The following is a 16,496-nucleotide window of genomic DNA, read 5'->3' as shown; positions in this document are numbered from 1 at the left end:
AGAGGACGTGATCAGGAATCTGCGGTCAGTGAGAGGCACCGCTCAAGGTCATGTTCAAGGTCACTGGCTGGGGAGTAGAGAGGTGGCCCTGCTCTGGGTCTTACACTCTCTGCCCTGCACTCACCCCGCTCCTCACGGCCCTAAGGCTCCATGGAGACTTCTGGGGGTGGGACCCGGTCCCTGCACTATGGCTCTGCACAGGCGACCTTGACAGAAGCACAAAAAGGACAAGCCAGTCTGGTGGGGGGCGGGGGGGCAGGGACGGCAGGCTTCTCCTGACTAGAAAGTCACTCTTCTTTACCAGGGGAGCTGTGAGAGGGGAGGCCGCAGAGAAACGAGTAACACCATGGACGCCTTCTGGTCTGGGCTAAGGTGAAGGGAGGCGCCCCTCCTACCTCTAACTTCTCGGAGACGTATTCACACTCCGACATGAGCTGAGGTATGATTTCACTTTGTTTGCGGAGGTCTTTCAGTTCCTGCAGGGGACGAAATTTGAAAAAGGATGTGAAAGCAAGTCAGATAAAACGTCTTCTTGGAAACCTTAAAAACCCACGATCTGTGTGTACACTAGTGGAAGCAGCTCTTGGAGTCTCCACCGTCCTCGATAATAACCGAGGTGGTGGAGTCAGAACTCAGCACGCGGGTAACCCCGAGGGCTGAGTGTATCACGTGCATTACCGCGGGAAGCTTGTACACTGCCCCGAAGAGACAGGGATTCTCAGCATCCCCATCTTCCAGGCAAACTGAGGCTGGGAGGCTTGGTGCCTGGTCCACGGTCTCCAGCGTCTGTGCACTTAGCGGTCCTGCGCCCCCCTCCCCCAGAAAATAAACGCCCGCACAGTGGGGGCTCTCTCTGTCTGGACAGCACAACGCCACTTCTGAGGACACATCACGACAAACGTTTCCGACTGTTTTGTCACCATCTGGCTCCCCCTTGCGTCCCAGCCTTGGCGCAGGCCTTGGCTGGCCCCCGTGCTGCACACTGCCCCCCCCTCCCCTCGGGCTGATCACACACACCCCTAAGACACCTGCTGTGTCCAGGGAGCACAGGGCCGGCGGGCGCCTCCACTCACCGTCTCCTTCTCCCGCAGCTCCGACTCCAGCTCCTCGATTCTCCGCTTGAGCTGCGTGTTCCTCTCCTTCTCCCGGTTTATCTCGCTGCACTGCTCCTCCAGCTCGTCAATCTAGAACAGACCCACAGGCTGAGGCCGGGAGGCTCCCCTACTTCGGTCGTTGAGCTGTTCACTACGGCTGAAGTTCACCACGGCTGTTTACGCTCTCACAACGAACCGTGAACTAACCCACTTATGCGTTGTTCCCGGTGGCTACGAGCAGACCCCGTGTGGCTCCCCCGTGGGGCTGCCCGCTCTGCCCTGCGTGCACAAGACGCCCTGTCTAACGCCAGCAGAGCCACCGCAGTCATGAAACCTGGCCATGGGATGCTCCTGGCTTCCGGCTCCCACTCACCGCCACAGGGAGGAATGGCAGTTTGCTGTAAAGGATTTGTCTCAAGTAGGGACCAGGTGTCCAATGAATCTATCTGCTTCTCCCCATAATGACTTTTTACATCACTTGATCATGTCCTGAATTATTCTATTTCATCTGAAAGGTTTAAGACTGCAGGGACGAGAACTGATCAACGCTGTGGGCCACTGGCCACCAAATGAGATGCAATGACATTTCAAACATTTTAAACCCGGGTGACCTTTCCTTACTGACACACGTGGGAGGGGCCTGGCCTGGGGCGAGCCTCCTCCGGGAGAGCTGAGAGGTAGAGGCTGGACGGGCGAATCCCCAGAGGGTCTTCTCCTCCCAGGCCTGACTGCTCAGAAGGGGTTCAAAGGCCTCACAGCCTTGGCCTTGCGTTCCGATGCTGAGTGCTTCCCAGCGGCCAGAGCGTGGGTGCAGAGTACAAGGCAGAAGGGAACCAGCAATAACACAAAAGCCCCGCACTGGTGGGGTCCCACAAGCAGGCGGGAGTCTTCAAGGCCAAGGGCGCTGGGTGGTCACGATGACAACACTTTCAGAGGCAGCTGCACGCCAGCCCCCAGGGTCTGAACCCCCAGCCCCAGGAACCACTGGGGACTCCACCACCTTCTACCTGGTGCCCTGGAAATCAAGTTCCCAGTGCTTCCCGGTCAGGGAGCAAACTCTAAGGAGTGTACTTTCTCTCCTTCCCCGTCACACTCATGCAAAGGGACAGAGCCAGCTCCCTGCTTGGAAAGAAGACAGAGCACTCGATCCTGCTGGCAGCCAGATCGGCCGGGCCCCAGCAGGGAACGCACAGAGTCAGCACTTGGCCTGGTTCCCTCACGGTCAGCACTCGCAGCATGGAAGTGAAACAATGACACGAGGCAGTTTTATGTGCCATCTGCAGCAAAGATGCGCGAGCAGGGGAGTGGCCTCTGGTGGCTCCATTCAGGCTACACTCAGGGCAGCTTACAGACGGGGGGGGGGGGGGGGGGGGGGGGACGGCAGGGAGAGTGAAGACCTGTCTCAGGGTGATGTGTCCCCCTGCCACTTACACAGGAGCCGCTGCCCACGGCCTGCCAGACCAACGTGCTGAGTATCAAAGCACGGCCACACAGGGACCCCGGGTCTCCATGGGGGACTTTCTGGCCGCCGCGCAACCACCTCGTCGACTCAGCCCTACCACAGACGTGGTGAGTGACTAATTATAGGGAGGGCTGCCGGCGACGGGCTCGGATCAGCTCGTGCTCCAGGTGCCACGTTCCTTTGCCCGCGACCCAGTCCAGACTCACAGGCGCAGCGGTGGCGTGGCAGTTGGGCGGTGGAGGGAACGCTCCTCGTGGTTCCCTAAATCTCCTGTCCTCGCTCACCCTCTGGATCCCTGTCCTCTACCCAAGATGAACGCGCACCACGGAGCGAGCCACGGGAGGGCCACCCCAGACCAGCATCGGAGGGGCGAGGCCGGACGAAACCTGCTCCCTCCTTTGTGTTCCTGCTCGGGAAAGCGGGGAGACGCTTTGTCCCGCCGCGGGGAGGGGCGAGTGAGGGAGGCGGGGCGAGCGAGGCGGACAGGACCCCCGGCACCCGGGCACCCACCTTGTTCCGGAGCCGGTCGTTCTCATCGCGGCAGACGGAGAACTGCCTCTTCCACTGCTCCAGGCTGGCGGCCGACTCCTGCAGTGCCGAGGTCAGCCGGGCGTTGCTCTCCCGCAGGGTCTGCAGCTCCATCTCCCATTTCTTCACGTTGGCGGCACTGCGGGCGGGCCAGGCGGTGACCCGGACGCCGGGGGCCACCCGCCCCGCCTGACCCCAGGCCATACCCTGGCCCCCCGGCCGGCCACGGGGATCGGGTGCCACGAAGGGCTGGCGCCGTTCTAGTGCCAACAGGTCACCTTGCCGGGCTGCCTTCTTAAAGAACCGCTTCAGGAAAGCACAAAACTCTTGGAGAAGGAGCAGCTCGGAAGGAAGCCCTCACTCCCTGCTGAGCTCCTGACCCAGACGCCACTGTCCCGTCCCTTCCTGAAGCGAGCCCCAAGGTCACAGGCTCTGAAGCGGGCCCCCAAGGGTCGCAGGAATCCCTGACACCCAGGACCCTGGGGGTGACAGGCAGCCCAGCTCCGGGTGACAACCTGTGCCTCCTCCCAGCCTGCAGGGAATCCAGAGCCGACGCCCAGAGGGCAGAGGGGACAGTGACTGTGTGTCCCCCTGGCCGACCTCATGTCACCTCAGGGGTGGGGAAGTCCACAGGTCTGTGGGACGCCTCCATGTGACCAAAACCACCTCGCATTTGTCTTGATCCTATGGGCTCCACAGAGGAGTGGTTTCAAGAAACAAGCTGCAGTCGGGCTCCCCTCAGGGGCTGCTGACTTTCATGGTCCTTCTGCCTCCTGGCTTTGCAGCCACACCTGTGTGGCGCTGCAGGTGCCCCGAGGCCAGAGCTGCATAGGACACGCAGGACACGTGGGCATGTAGGACACACAGACACGCAGGACACGTGGGCACACAACATGCAGGACACATAAGACACACGGACAAGCAGGACCCGTAGGACCCACAAGACATGCAGGACACGCAGGACACACGGACACAGAGGACATGTAAGACACAAGGACACATAGGACCCGCAAGACACACAGGGCATACAGGACACATGGACACACAGATGTCCAGGACACGCAGGACACGCAGGATCCACAGGACACACAAGACACGTAGGACATGCAAGACACGTAAGACACAAGGACATGCGTGACCTGCAAGACATGCAGGCACACAGGACGTGGGCACACATATGGACACACAAGATCCACAGGACACACATGATACATGGACACGTAGGACATGTGGGCACGCAGGACACACAGGACCCACAGGACACACAGGACACGTGGGCACACAGGACACGCAGGACACACCCCGCTCAAAGTGTCCGGCTTCTAATCAGTCCAGCCTGGCTGACGTCACTTCTGTCTCTAAAGGCCTTTTTTTGGGGGGGGGGGGTAAGTAAATAGGAATGTTTCTCAATAACCTGTGTTCTCCTCCATCCCACAGCCTCAAGGACGGAGGAACGTGACTAGAAATACAAGCTTTCAGTTTCAAACACCACAGGCAAAAAATAGCAAGATGGAATCTGGTTAATCTCAGAATTCATGATTGAGAATTTAAGCTGCTTTAGGGAAATGGCTTCACACCCATTCCTAGAATGCCCGTGTTCATTAAGTTGGGATTTTAAAAACCTTTATTTTTAGGGGTGAAACTTTTTCATCCAACAGCATCTTGTGTCTTAAACGACAAAGAGTGAAAAGCAGACAGGACGGTGGGGAAATCGCCTTGACATGTGACCTTAGGCAAGGACTCATTTTACCACCAGGACTCAGTTTCCTCAGTTTACTCCTGTAAAATGGAGTTAATATGATCCAGCTTTTTAATGGGGCAAGTCTAGGGAGAGCAGCTTCTCAGCCCAGAAAGGCTGGAGGGAGCTGGCGCAAGCCCTGCCCGGGGTGAGGACAGGGTGATTCCCAAGGACAGCTGCTCTGAGCAGGCTCACGGGGCCAGCCCAGCCATCGGGAAATGGGCCACCCTCTCAAGACAGGAAAATGTAAGCACAGCCTGCGTAGTCATTAAAAATTAAAATCATGTTGATCTTATTATGGGGACTGTGTTAAATTTATGCATCCATTTATAGAAAATGGATTCTGTTTAAAATATGAAGACATTTCTACCACCTCCCAATAGAGTATATCTTTCTATTTGTTAAATTATTCATTCATGGCCCTCAAAATCATTTTAAAACTTTCTTCACAGAGATTCTGCGCCCTTAAGTTTTCTGTATTTATGTTTCTAGCTCATGGAATTGATGGTTTTAGTTCGTATCATAAAGGAATTTCTCATCTTCCAATACATATTTTATGTGATGCTTGTTTGTATCTAGAAAAACTTGATTTTTGTGAGAGGTTGTATCCTTAATAGTTAGTTTTTCATAGATTTTTCTTGGATGTTCAAGATTCCGTCTTATTCTGTACAAATCAATGATATATTTGTTTCCTCAAAAAAAAAAAAAAAAAACCAGAACAAAACAGAAGCACAGGGATCAGTCTCTCCCACACTTGTGTACACACACCCCTCTTTCACATGCTCGGAAATCTCACACACACACAGGCGGGCACACGCGCTCCTGGTCTGGGCGGGCAGACAGAGAACAGCCATGAAGCCAGCTGGCCTTCCTTTGGCCCGGAGACAAGAGCAGACACTCTGAGCGGGACCTGGTCTCCTCGTGAAACCCTGCCTGGCGGGAAAGGCCGCGGGAGGCACTGACCTTGGGAAAAGGCCGTGTGGATTGTAAACAGCCATACCTCTGTGTCAAGGCTATTTTCAGCTTGTCGTTCTCAGACTTGAGCTGTGCATCAGCAGGACCCACATGAGAGGCCTTTTCATCGTCTGTCCCGTTGACGCTGGACACCTGAGTAGAAGACGCGGTTTCACACCCAGGTTCCGGGCCACAGTGAGTCAGTCACCTTCACCCCGGATTTGCTCATAGTAGCAGCAGGTCAGGCATAATGAGAAAGTGTGTTCGTGAGCGGGGAACGACCAACTCATCCGACCAGAACGCGGCAAAGACTAGCACGAGAGGCTATTAATCATTAAATTCTACCTCGGAAACTTAATTTAAAAAGTCGGGGGGGGGGGCACCTGGGTGGGTCAGTCTGCTTTCAGCTCAGGTCACGATCTCAGGGTCCTGGGATCGAGCCCCGCATCAGGCTCCCTGCTCTGCGGGAAGCCTGCTTCTCCCTGTGCAGCTCCCTGCGCTCCTGTTCTCTCTCTCTGTATCTCTCTGTCTCAAATAAATAAAATCCTTAAAAAAAGTTGTTAAAAAAAAAAAAGAAAGACCCAAGGAAAAGGCCCGGAGGAGTCCAGGGAAGCTGAGAACGTGTGTGAACCATAGTGACCAGCACACTTCCGTCGCGGCTCCCCGCTCCACAGAGCCACCAGACTAGCCTGCCTGCCTGGTCTCCCTATTCAACACCGAAGCCACGGACGAGAGGGGGTGGGGTTGACAACAGGGAACAAGAAAGAGTGAGTGAGGAAAAGAGAGAAAAAGTATCAGAAATGGGGACGACCTAGAGCCCCTGGGGCCAGAGAGAGAGCAAGACGCGCGAAACCAGCAGGGATGAGCCGCGCGTGTGTGTGGCCTCCACGGCTCGTGAGCGTTATTATAAATATTCTGAAACATTTTCTGTAAGAAGTCTGCCACAGGGAGGGGAACTCTCATCTGCTCTTGGAGAAGATCTTAGATCTTGGCCTCCAGTGAGCATAAAGGCAAAGGAAAGAACCATGGAGGGAATGATGCCTACATTTGACTAACGCTGAATTTCTGCACTGGAAAAAAAAAAAAATGCCGTAAACAAAATTAAAAATGCACAAAAACCTGGGGAAAACATCAGCTGCCGAACATTTGCATATATGAAAAACAAGATGCTAATACCTTTCTTATCTGAAAAACGTTTAGAGCCACGTGCTGACGTAGTTATGGGTGAAATGATAAGATCTTTAAGATTTGCTTAAAACTCGGGGGGAGGGGGAAGAGGGGCACCAAGCAAACAATTGATCATAAATTCCTAATTGTTTAAAGCTGATCTGTGTGTCTCATGGAGGTTCATTATACAATTCTGCCTAGCTTTGAGTATGTTCAAAAAGAACCATGTTAAAAAATAAAACTCTTAGAAAGCAACACAAAAAGGGGGCTCCTGGGTGGCTCAGTCGGTTAAGCCTCTGCCTTTGGCTCAGGTCATGATCCCAGGGTCCTGGGATGGAGCCCCCACATCAGGCTCCCTGCTCAGCAGGGAGTCTGATTCTCCCTTTCTCTCTGCCTGCCTCTTCCCCACTCCTATCCCCTCTTGTGTTCATGCTCTCTCACTCTCTCTCAAATAAATAAAATCTCAAAAAGAAAGTCAACACAAAAAGATGAATACTTCGTTTTTTTTTTTAAAAGGAAAAATATACATAATTGACATTTACAGAAGAAGAAATGGATAGAATCAATCGACACAAAAAATATTTAATCTCACTGGTAAAGAAACGTGAAGTGAAAAAAGCCAACAGAATACATTTTCCTGCTGTGAAGTCAACAAAGCTTTGTTGGTGAGAGTGTGGGAGGAAAAAATTGTTCTTAGTCCCTGCTGGTGGGAGTCAGAATCATACATTTCTATAGGCTAAGTCTGCAGTATTTGTCAAAAGCTTTTAAAATGTCCCTACCTTTTAACCTAATACTTGCATTTCAAGAATTTATCCTGCAGAAATTACCAAATGCAGAGATGTACAAAGATGTTGATCACAGGTTCATTTATATTCCTGAAAATTAGAAATCACATCGATGTCCCAAAGTGTGGGTTAATGGAATATGTTGCTATACAGACAAATGCTAGCCATTAAGGTAGTTTTGAAAAGAGACATTTGAAAACACAGGGGAACGATCATGAAATATAAAGTAAAAAGGTTAGGGGCGCCTTGGGGGCTCCGTCAGTTAAGCGTCTGCTTTCGGCTCAGGTCATGATCCCAGCGTCCTAGGATCAAGCCCCGCATCGGGCTCCCTGCTCAGCAGGAAGCCTGCTTCTCCCTCTCCAGCTCCCCCTGCTTGTGCTCCCTTTCTCGCTATCTCCCTCGGTCAAATAAATACATAAAATCTTAAAAAAATAATAATAATAAAAAGGTTAAAAAGAAGATATAAAAATATATTACAAAAGTGTATCAGGAACACACCTAAACATGAACAGTGTCTTTGTGTGGTAAGAAAGCAGGTCGTTCCCGTTCTCCTGTTTAGACTACCCCAGGGTTTTGATTTCTATGGTAAATAGTATCGCTTTCACCTTCAGGATAAGACCCATGTAAGATGTTTTAAGATCTTTAAATATTTGGAAAACTTGCCCAAAGTGTTCATTCCCTAGGAGATTCAGGAAAGCAAGCAAATGTATGATTTCTAATAAAAATGCAAAGAAAAATGTACAATGATCTCCACATTTGGGGAAACATCAGGAAGATAAATGAAAACCAAAGCTTGGAGACAAAAAAAAAATGACATATAATTAATACATATATATAAAATAGCACCTTAGGGATATAGTTTTTTTTTAAGGTTTAAATGCTTTTGCGGGGGGGGTGGGGGGGGAACGCCTGGGTGGCTTAGTCGGTTAAGCAGCTGCCTTCAGCTCAGGTCCTGATCCTAGGATCCTGGGATTGAGCCCCGGATTGGGCTCCCCGCTCAGCCGGGAGCCTGCTTCTCCCTCTGCCTCTGTTTGCTGCTCCCTCTGCTGTGTACTCTGTGCCACGTAAATAACTGAAATCTTAAAAAAAAAAACAACCTTTTTTGGGGGGTGAACCTGGGTGGCTCCGTCAGTTAAACATCTCTCTTTTTTTTTAAGATTTTATTTATTTATTTGACAGACAGAGATCACAATCAGGCAGAGAGAGAGGAGGAAGCAGGCTCCCGGCTGAGCGGAGAGCCCGATGCGGGGCTTGATGCAGGGCTCGATCCCAGGACCCTGGGATCATGACCTGAGCCGAAGGCAGAGGCTTTAACCCACTGAGCCACCCAGGCGCCCCTAAGCATCTGATCTTGATTTCGCCTCAGGTCATGATCTCAGGGTCATGAGACAGAGCCACACAGCGGGCCCCACACAGCAGGGAGCGTGCTTAAGATTCTCCCTCTCCTTCTGTCCCTCCCTCCATGCCCAGGCTTTCTCTCAAATGGCTAAATAAAGCTTTAAAAATTTTTTTAAAAAAATACTTTTTTGGTAAAAACAAACATTAAAACAGAAACCTTACACAAAGAACTTCTGATTATGAAGTTCAAGGACACTTCTATAATACGTGGTATTCAGAAAAAGATCATGTATTAGAAACTCCTTAGGTTATGGACCATTGCCAGTATCCAATTTTATAGGTCCTCAGCGATTGACTCAGTACGGTAATTAGTCTATGAAATTAAGAGCATCATTCAGATCATATTAAAGATTCTTTAGAAAGATTCGGGAAAGTTCCTGTCCATCTGAAGCCTAATACACATTCCATAAATTCACACAGGGCATCTTTCACATGACGAGCCAGGACAGGCACTGGGAAATCCCAGGTCCTCAGGGCCAGCCCCGGCAGCAGACAGATGCAGAGGCCTGCCTGCGGAGCGTGCTCCTGCCTCGGGTTCGATGACCGGGAGAGGTCTCCTTCTCTGTGGTCTGTGGGGCACTCTTCCCACAGCTGGGTGCATTTCCCAAGGCTCTAGCTTTGCCCTCCTTTCCCCGCTGCTACTTCCTTTCTTTAGTGTTTTAGATTTTATTTATCTATTCGCCAGAGAGAAAGCACAAGCAGGGGGAGCAGCAGGCAGAGGGAGAAGCAGGCGCCCCGCAGAGCAGGAAGCCGGATATAGGACTGGATCCCAGGACCCAGGCATCATGACCTGAGCTGAAGGCAGATGCTTAACCGACTGAGCCCCCCAGGCACCAGCCCCCCACACTGCTTCTTGGTATACCCAAAGTTTCAGCTATTATTTCTTCAAAGCGGACGGTCAACTCGAAAATGTCCAACTTGACAGCCCAGTTCCCTGGCTGTCCCCAACCTCCACCCCCTCCTCTTTACCCCCGGGGCTGTGTCCTTGCCAGTCTGCCCGCTATCTGTCGCTCCAACTTCCTTCCCACCTGCAAGCAAGCCTCGTACCGATTCCAGAGAAACCATCACGCAACACCTCCAATGTCTGCCCAAACGACCCAATAACCATTAAGTAAATAATAATTAATAAACTAGAAACGAAGAATCTCCAAGCACAGCTCTAATTCCTCCCACAGCGCATCCCACTCCCGCCAGGCAGACTCCCAGCCGTCTTGCTGCTGCCCCATGCTTAGTCCTAACCCCGAACCTTCCCCCCAATGTCTCCTGTTCCCTTGGCTCTCTGCACAGAACCTTACCTCTCAGTCAGGCCTTCCGCCCAACACTACATACGCCAAACCAGACATCAAGAATGCAGGGATTTTTACTTTGGGGTAAAAGAGATTCCTTTTGGTCAATCATCACATTTTCAAGTAGACAGAACACTCAATTTCTGGCAAAGCCACATCTCCTTTGCTAAATCCAGAGCTACTGGAACACCATCTCCCATCCGACTTTATTAAAACATAAAGACAGACAGGCGCCTGGGTGGCTCAGTGCGTTAAGCCTCTGCCTTCGGCTCAGGTCATGATACCAGGATCCTGGGATTGAGCCCCGCATAGGGCTCTCTGCTCAGCGGAGAGCCTGCTTCCTCCTCTCTCTGCCTGCCTCTGTTTACTTGTGGTCTCTGTCTGTCAAATAAAAAAATAAAAATCTAAAAAAAAAAAAAAATTTACTTCTGCTTCCTCTGTTTACAAAAAAAACAAAACAGAGACCGGGGTTCTCTAGCATCAACCAAGTTCTCAGTGTCGGGGGCACAAGGCCCCCATATTTTTGATGCACACCTCCCGGCACAGGAGGGAAACACCCTGCTTCTCTCTGGTGAGGAAACACAGCAACAGAGAATGCCTCTGAGCAGCCAGGGGCGAGCAACGATTCTAACCGCATTAGCTGCTTTCTGCCAAAAATACACCAGCACAGCTGGAAAATCAGAGTCTCGTGCAAACACGTCTTATCCACCTCAGCGGGAGCGCGCGAGCTGCCAGAAGAGCCTGCAAAACGCCCGCCTGCCACAAGTCCCTACTTCTTGTCAAAAGTGACAAGTAACAAAGAGTCCCGCTGACCGATCCCACGCCAGATTTATTTTGTGCACAAATTACATACCTGGGAATGGTTGCTCGAGGTGTCGATTTTCTCCTGGGACTTGTCTCTGGCCAGCCTGGCAGCTTCTTTCACCTCCTGGAACTTCTCTGCAAACTGAGCGCGAACAGGAGTTACTGGGGTTGTTCTCGGCCCCGCGCGTGCCGGTTTTCAGAAAGCCCCCTTCGGTGCTTTGCACTCATTTTAAGTCAATAAACCGTGTAAATCCAGAAGATGATTTTATTTGAGATGAAAAGAAATGAACATAAGGAACGCTTCTTTCAGCAAACTACCAGCCGAGGTCAGATCCAAATCACTTTTTTAAAGATTTATTTATTTTAAAGAGAGAGCGCACATGGGCATGGGGGAGGGGCAGAAGCAGGGAGGGACATCAAGCTGATTCGCCGACTCCCTGAGGAGCACAGAGACTGACATGGGGCTCGATCGCAGGACCTTAGATCATGACCCGAGCTGAAACCAAGAGTGGGCTGTGTAACTGAGCGCCTGGGGCGCCCCTGATCTGATCACTTGCAGGCTGCTGAAGCTAGTTCAATCATGAAGTAGTCAAAATAAGCGCCTCCAATGGCAGGAACATAAGTGCAGCTGTATCACAGAAGGGATCCACGGTAAACTTCACCATCGCTATGGAAAGATCCAAGAACTCCTACAGTATGACGGAAACCAACAAGATCAAGAGTTGGGGAGAAGGCACCGTTCTAGATTTTAAAAGCGTAAGATATAAAATAGCAAAAGGCAAAACAGCAAAAGGCAACATGTAGCCTATGACTGTATCCTGTGCTGAACAGACCATCTGTAACTGGGGGGAAACTGGGGTGCTTGGGTGGCTCGGTCAGCTGAGTGTCAGGCTCTTGGTTCCGGCTCAGGTCAAGATCTCAGGGTCATGGGATCGAGTCCTGAATCAGGCTCTGTGTTCAGTGTGGAGTCGGCTTCAGATTCTCTCTCCCTCTGCCCCTCCCTACACATGCGCTCTCTTTCTCTCAAATGAATAAAAAAAAAAAAAATGCCAATGATGTCATGGTCCTTAGGGAAAAGGTCATTATTTTTTTAGAGACAGACACTGAAATCTCTTGCTGTCTGCAATGCCCTTGAAAGTACTTCAACAGGGGCACCTGGGTGGCTCAGTGGGTTAAGCCTCTGCCTTCGGCTCAGGTCATGATCTCAGGGTTCTGGGATCGAGCCCCGCATCGGGCTCTCTGCTCAGCGGGGAGCCTGCTTCCCCTTCACTTTTTCCCTGCCTCTCTGCCTACTTGTGATCTCTCTCTGTGTCAAATAAATAACTAAAATCTTAAAAAAAAAGAAAAGACTTCAAAAACAATAAAAGAGAGGACGAAATGTGGCAAATGTTAATAAGCACTGAGCCTAGTGATATGTATATGGGGGTTGATTATATGATGCTCTCTACCTTTAAAAAAATGTTTCTAATATTTCCATGCTAAAAAACATCCTGCAGATGCCAGGGCAATCAAATCAATCACGGGCTTATAGATACGGACAAGGCAACTGATTTTAATTAGCAAATACACAGTTGGAGCAGAGCACATCCTGGGAGGGAGGTGTCGGCATTACAAAGCAAGAGAGAGCGGCGTGCGGTTGCCGGGCACAGGGAGTTGGCAGGGAGCAAGGCTGCCGACAGTTCTAGGGTTTCTGCTGAGAACACATTAATTCCGGAGCGCGGGCTGCCCTCTGACTATCTGCACGGCGCAGGCGGCAGCGGTCTGCTTTGGGTAGCCTCGTCGGATGACAGACCCTGGGGAACGATGCGCCCTGGCTGGCGCGGGAGAGGTCAGCCCTTCTGTTCTGACCCGTGTTGCTCCTGCAGGACCAGAAATAAAGCTAGAGCCACAGGGTTTTGTATGTAGCCACCCACAGCTGTTGGAGGAAAACCACATGACTCGTGTAACACATGTGAGGTTCAGCAGGGATGGACAGAGCCCCTCCCTGGTCTGCTTCCTTTTGGAGGGCCCTTAAAGCGAACACGTCATGTAGAAACTCCTTGATGGTGGGCTCCAGGCCTTTCCCCTTGGCCTCCTCGCCAGCACCTGCAGGAACAGGTGCAAGTCGGTTTGTGGGATGAATGAAGGACTCTGGGTTCTGACCCACACCCCCTCCCCTGGCCACTTGAGAACAAATCATGTCAAAGGCACGGGTCTAGCCTAAGAAGGGCACAGCTCCTCCTTCGCTGGACAGATGAGAAAGCGCCAGTGAGGAACCGTGGTTCGGTGTCTGGGAGCACCCACCCCCTCCTCCTGCTTCCTCGGCGGACTGGATCCCCCCAAGAGCGAGGCCGGGCTTCCCTCGGAACATGAACACGAGCCCAGGAAAGGTTTATTGCAGGCACCATAAAGGCCTTTCAATTTTATTAAGACATTAAAAGACTGGATTTTGAAAGGTCTTATTTTCAGTGTTTTTGTGTCCAGTATCAATTAAAAGTCAAATGTGACTTGAAGGAAGCTGTAAGAGACCCCCTTGCTGACTGAGTCTTACCCACACTGTACGCGGTAAGGGGAGGGACGCCTCTCCCCGCACAAGCCTCTCCAACCAGAAGTGCTCTCTTTCTCTCAGATCCTTCTTGTCCCCGTCAGGGTCCCCTTCTCTCATGGGTCTTATTTGAAGTTACTTCTAGACTACATTGGAAACGTCACTAACCAGCATCATGCTCATTCAGTCATCAAACACGGTCCCAGCAGCACTCGCTCCTTCAGTGAACAAGTGTTTTCCACGGTCCCTGAGCCAGGCCGTGCACAAAGCCGGGTGCCGGGGCGAATACGCTGCGCAGCCAGATGCGGCTTGGCCTCCCCGGAAGCCAAGAGCTGAGAAGAAGACACTGGCAACCAAGTCCAGGTGTAAAATTCTGCCAGGCTTTGACAGAGCCAGTCACTTCTGGACAGAGCTTGGGGCCTCCATTCCCTCTCTCTCCTACTTCACCCTCACCATCCCTACCTGGTGAAGACCTGAAGACCCTGGTTCTCTTCTTGGAGACTCTAAGCCTAGGGTATCAACCTTCAGCTCCAATGGCTTCTTCCTTCTCCATCCCCGGCCACCCCTTTGTGGCCCCACCCTCCTCCCAGGCCCACAGGACAACCACATCTGTATGTTAACAAGTTTAATGGCTTCTTAACACACGTTCTCTTTTTTTTTTTTTAAGATTTTTATTTATTTATTTGACAGAGAGAGATCACAAGTAGACAGAGAGGCAGGCAGAGAGAGAGAGGGAAGCAGGCTCCCCGCTGAGCAGAGAGCCCGACGCGGGACTCGATCCCAGGACCCTGAGATCATGACCTGAGCCGAAGGCAGCGGCTTAACCCACTGAGCCACCCGGGCGCCCCAACACACGTTCTCTCTTGGGCTCCTCACCACTACTCTGTAGGACGAGAATTCTCATCTATCATTTCCGGATGAGAAAGGGCAGCCTTAGAGAGGTTGGTCAAGCCCACGGTCACACAGCTAATAAATGGTGAACCTGAACTTGGGCCAGATCTGTCTTCCACGCCTCCAGTTACCGTCTTGTGCCAACAAGGACACCGAGAGTCTTGCCCACAGCAGTTGCTAAGTATTTACAGATTAGATTTTCCATTTGCAAAGAGAAGCCCCGTTACCTTAAAATGTAAGATAGAATCGTACTTGCTCCCTCTTTCAAAGAAAATTACTTGTCAAAGCTTCCACTTGAAATAGGCCATGGGGACCTTGAAGGCCAAGACAGGCCTGAGGCAAAGAATAGCAGCATGGAGTGGGGGCCAACCAGCTCCATTCCTCTCCTCCGCTCCATCGAGCCACCATCCTTCTCAGTTGCAGAAGGGAGACTGCGAACAGCTGTCACACATACGTCTGTAACACACGTCCCCGCAGTACTGCGAAGTGATGGTGTCATTCCCAGTAATAACCGCCTCGAACATCGCAGCAGAGGGAAAAGGACACACTCTTGGCTCACAGGGATGAGCAGAGAAGAGCGGCCCGAGTGGCCGGTCACCGCCACGCGCGGGTGCTCGGGACACCGAGAAGGACGGCGTGGAGGGGGTCTCATAACCGCCAGCGTCACACAGGCCATCGGACACGGACACCGGACACTACGTGGGCTGAGATCTACCTGCTTCCTGGCTCACTCAGGCAAGCTGCTCAGCTCCGACCCTCACTGGCCTTTCAAACGCAGGCCACTGAGCCACGCCGAGCCCCCGCCTCCTCCTCTGTGCAACCGCCCAAGGACGCACCTCGGCACCAGCCGAGAGGGGATGTGGCTTGGCTGGGTGCGCAGCAGGGGCGCAGCAAAGGGAACTCAGGCGTCTCTGGCCTTCATTCGGTTCGTTTCTTCAAGTGAAAAATACAAGTGAAAAAGCCTGGAAACCACGACCTTTTAGTAAGAGAGCGCCATAAAATCCATTCATTCAAAAACAGGAACTCATATGGCTTCGTGCCAGGGGCTGTGCTGGGGACACCGAGACACGCAAGAAACTTCAGTTTCTGTCCCCAGAGAAACTCTGACTTTGTAGAGGGTTTGGTTTTACACTCAAATGGGCGAGATTCAGAAAGAACATTCCAGAAAATAAGTTTAAAATGCAATGAAGTCGGATAAACCCTCTCAGATAAATTTTAAATAAATCCTCGTTCTAAAAGATGGGCTATCAGCGGGCGCACGATGGAAACGGGCCCGACCATTTATATCAGCGTGAGCTGGTGACAAAGCAGGGCTCTTCCGCGGACGGGGAGAAATGACGCGATGCACGACGCGTGACACCACTTTAGTCAACAGAGGCAAGTGAGTTTAAATCCTTACTACAAACGCGTAGCAGGATACATTTTCAGTGAGGGAAAGGGGTAAGCAAGTTTTTTTAAAAATCTGGATGCGTGGGGCGCCTGGGTGGCTCAGTTGGCTAAGTGTTTGCCTTCCGCTCGGGTCATGATCCCAGGGTCCTGGGATCGAGCCCCGCATCAGGTTCCCTGCTCAGAGGGGGGCCTGCTTCTCCCTCTGCTTCTGCCGGCTGCTCCCCCCACATTCTCTTTCTCTCTGTGTCACATAAATAAATAAAATCGACTAAAAAAATAATAATAAAATAAAAATCTGAATGCAAACAGAATAGAACATTTATCAAACTCCTGCTTGAAGGGTGAGCGGGTAATTATCTAAACTTGGAAGAAATAAAGGAAAAATCACGGCAGTGACGCACTCGACTATACAACCATTTAAAGCTTTTGAACAGGAAAGGGGAAAAACATGAAATCAGAAGGGAAACAGCCACCCG

The 16,496-nt window shown here is 51.5% G+C and overlaps 1 protein-coding gene across 3 annotated transcripts in view; it reads right to left on the bottom strand.

The window, feature by feature from the left end:
- HOMER2 (homer scaffold protein 2) overlaps positions 1-16,496 on the bottom strand; it is an 86,588-nt gene that overhangs the window by 10,530 nt on the left and 59,562 nt on the right. For all 3 annotated transcript variants that reach the window (XR_006818687.1, XM_046008185.1, XM_046008184.1), the window contains exons 4-8: positions 11,266-11,358; positions 5,823-5,929; positions 3,067-3,223; positions 1,074-1,184; positions 396-476 (exon numbers count right to left, since the gene is read on the bottom strand). Coding sequence is in view for 2 of the 3 variants with exons in the window: in XM_046008185.1 (XP_045864141.1) it covers positions 396-476; positions 1,074-1,184; positions 3,067-3,223; positions 5,823-5,929; positions 11,266-11,358 (549 nt within the window). In the remaining variant the exon portion in view is untranslated. The remainder of the gene's footprint in view (positions 1-395; positions 477-1,073; positions 1,185-3,066; positions 3,224-5,822; positions 5,930-11,265; positions 11,359-16,496) is intronic.

Source organism: Meles meles, chromosome 6 (assembly GCF_922984935.1).
Source record: "Meles meles chromosome 6, mMelMel3.1 paternal haplotype, whole genome shotgun sequence".
Taxonomy (NCBI): domain Eukaryota; kingdom Metazoa; phylum Chordata; class Mammalia; order Carnivora; family Mustelidae; genus Meles; species Meles meles.
The sequence above is the reverse complement of the archived record's forward strand: the minus strand, read 5'-3'. Positions and strand labels throughout refer to the sequence as shown.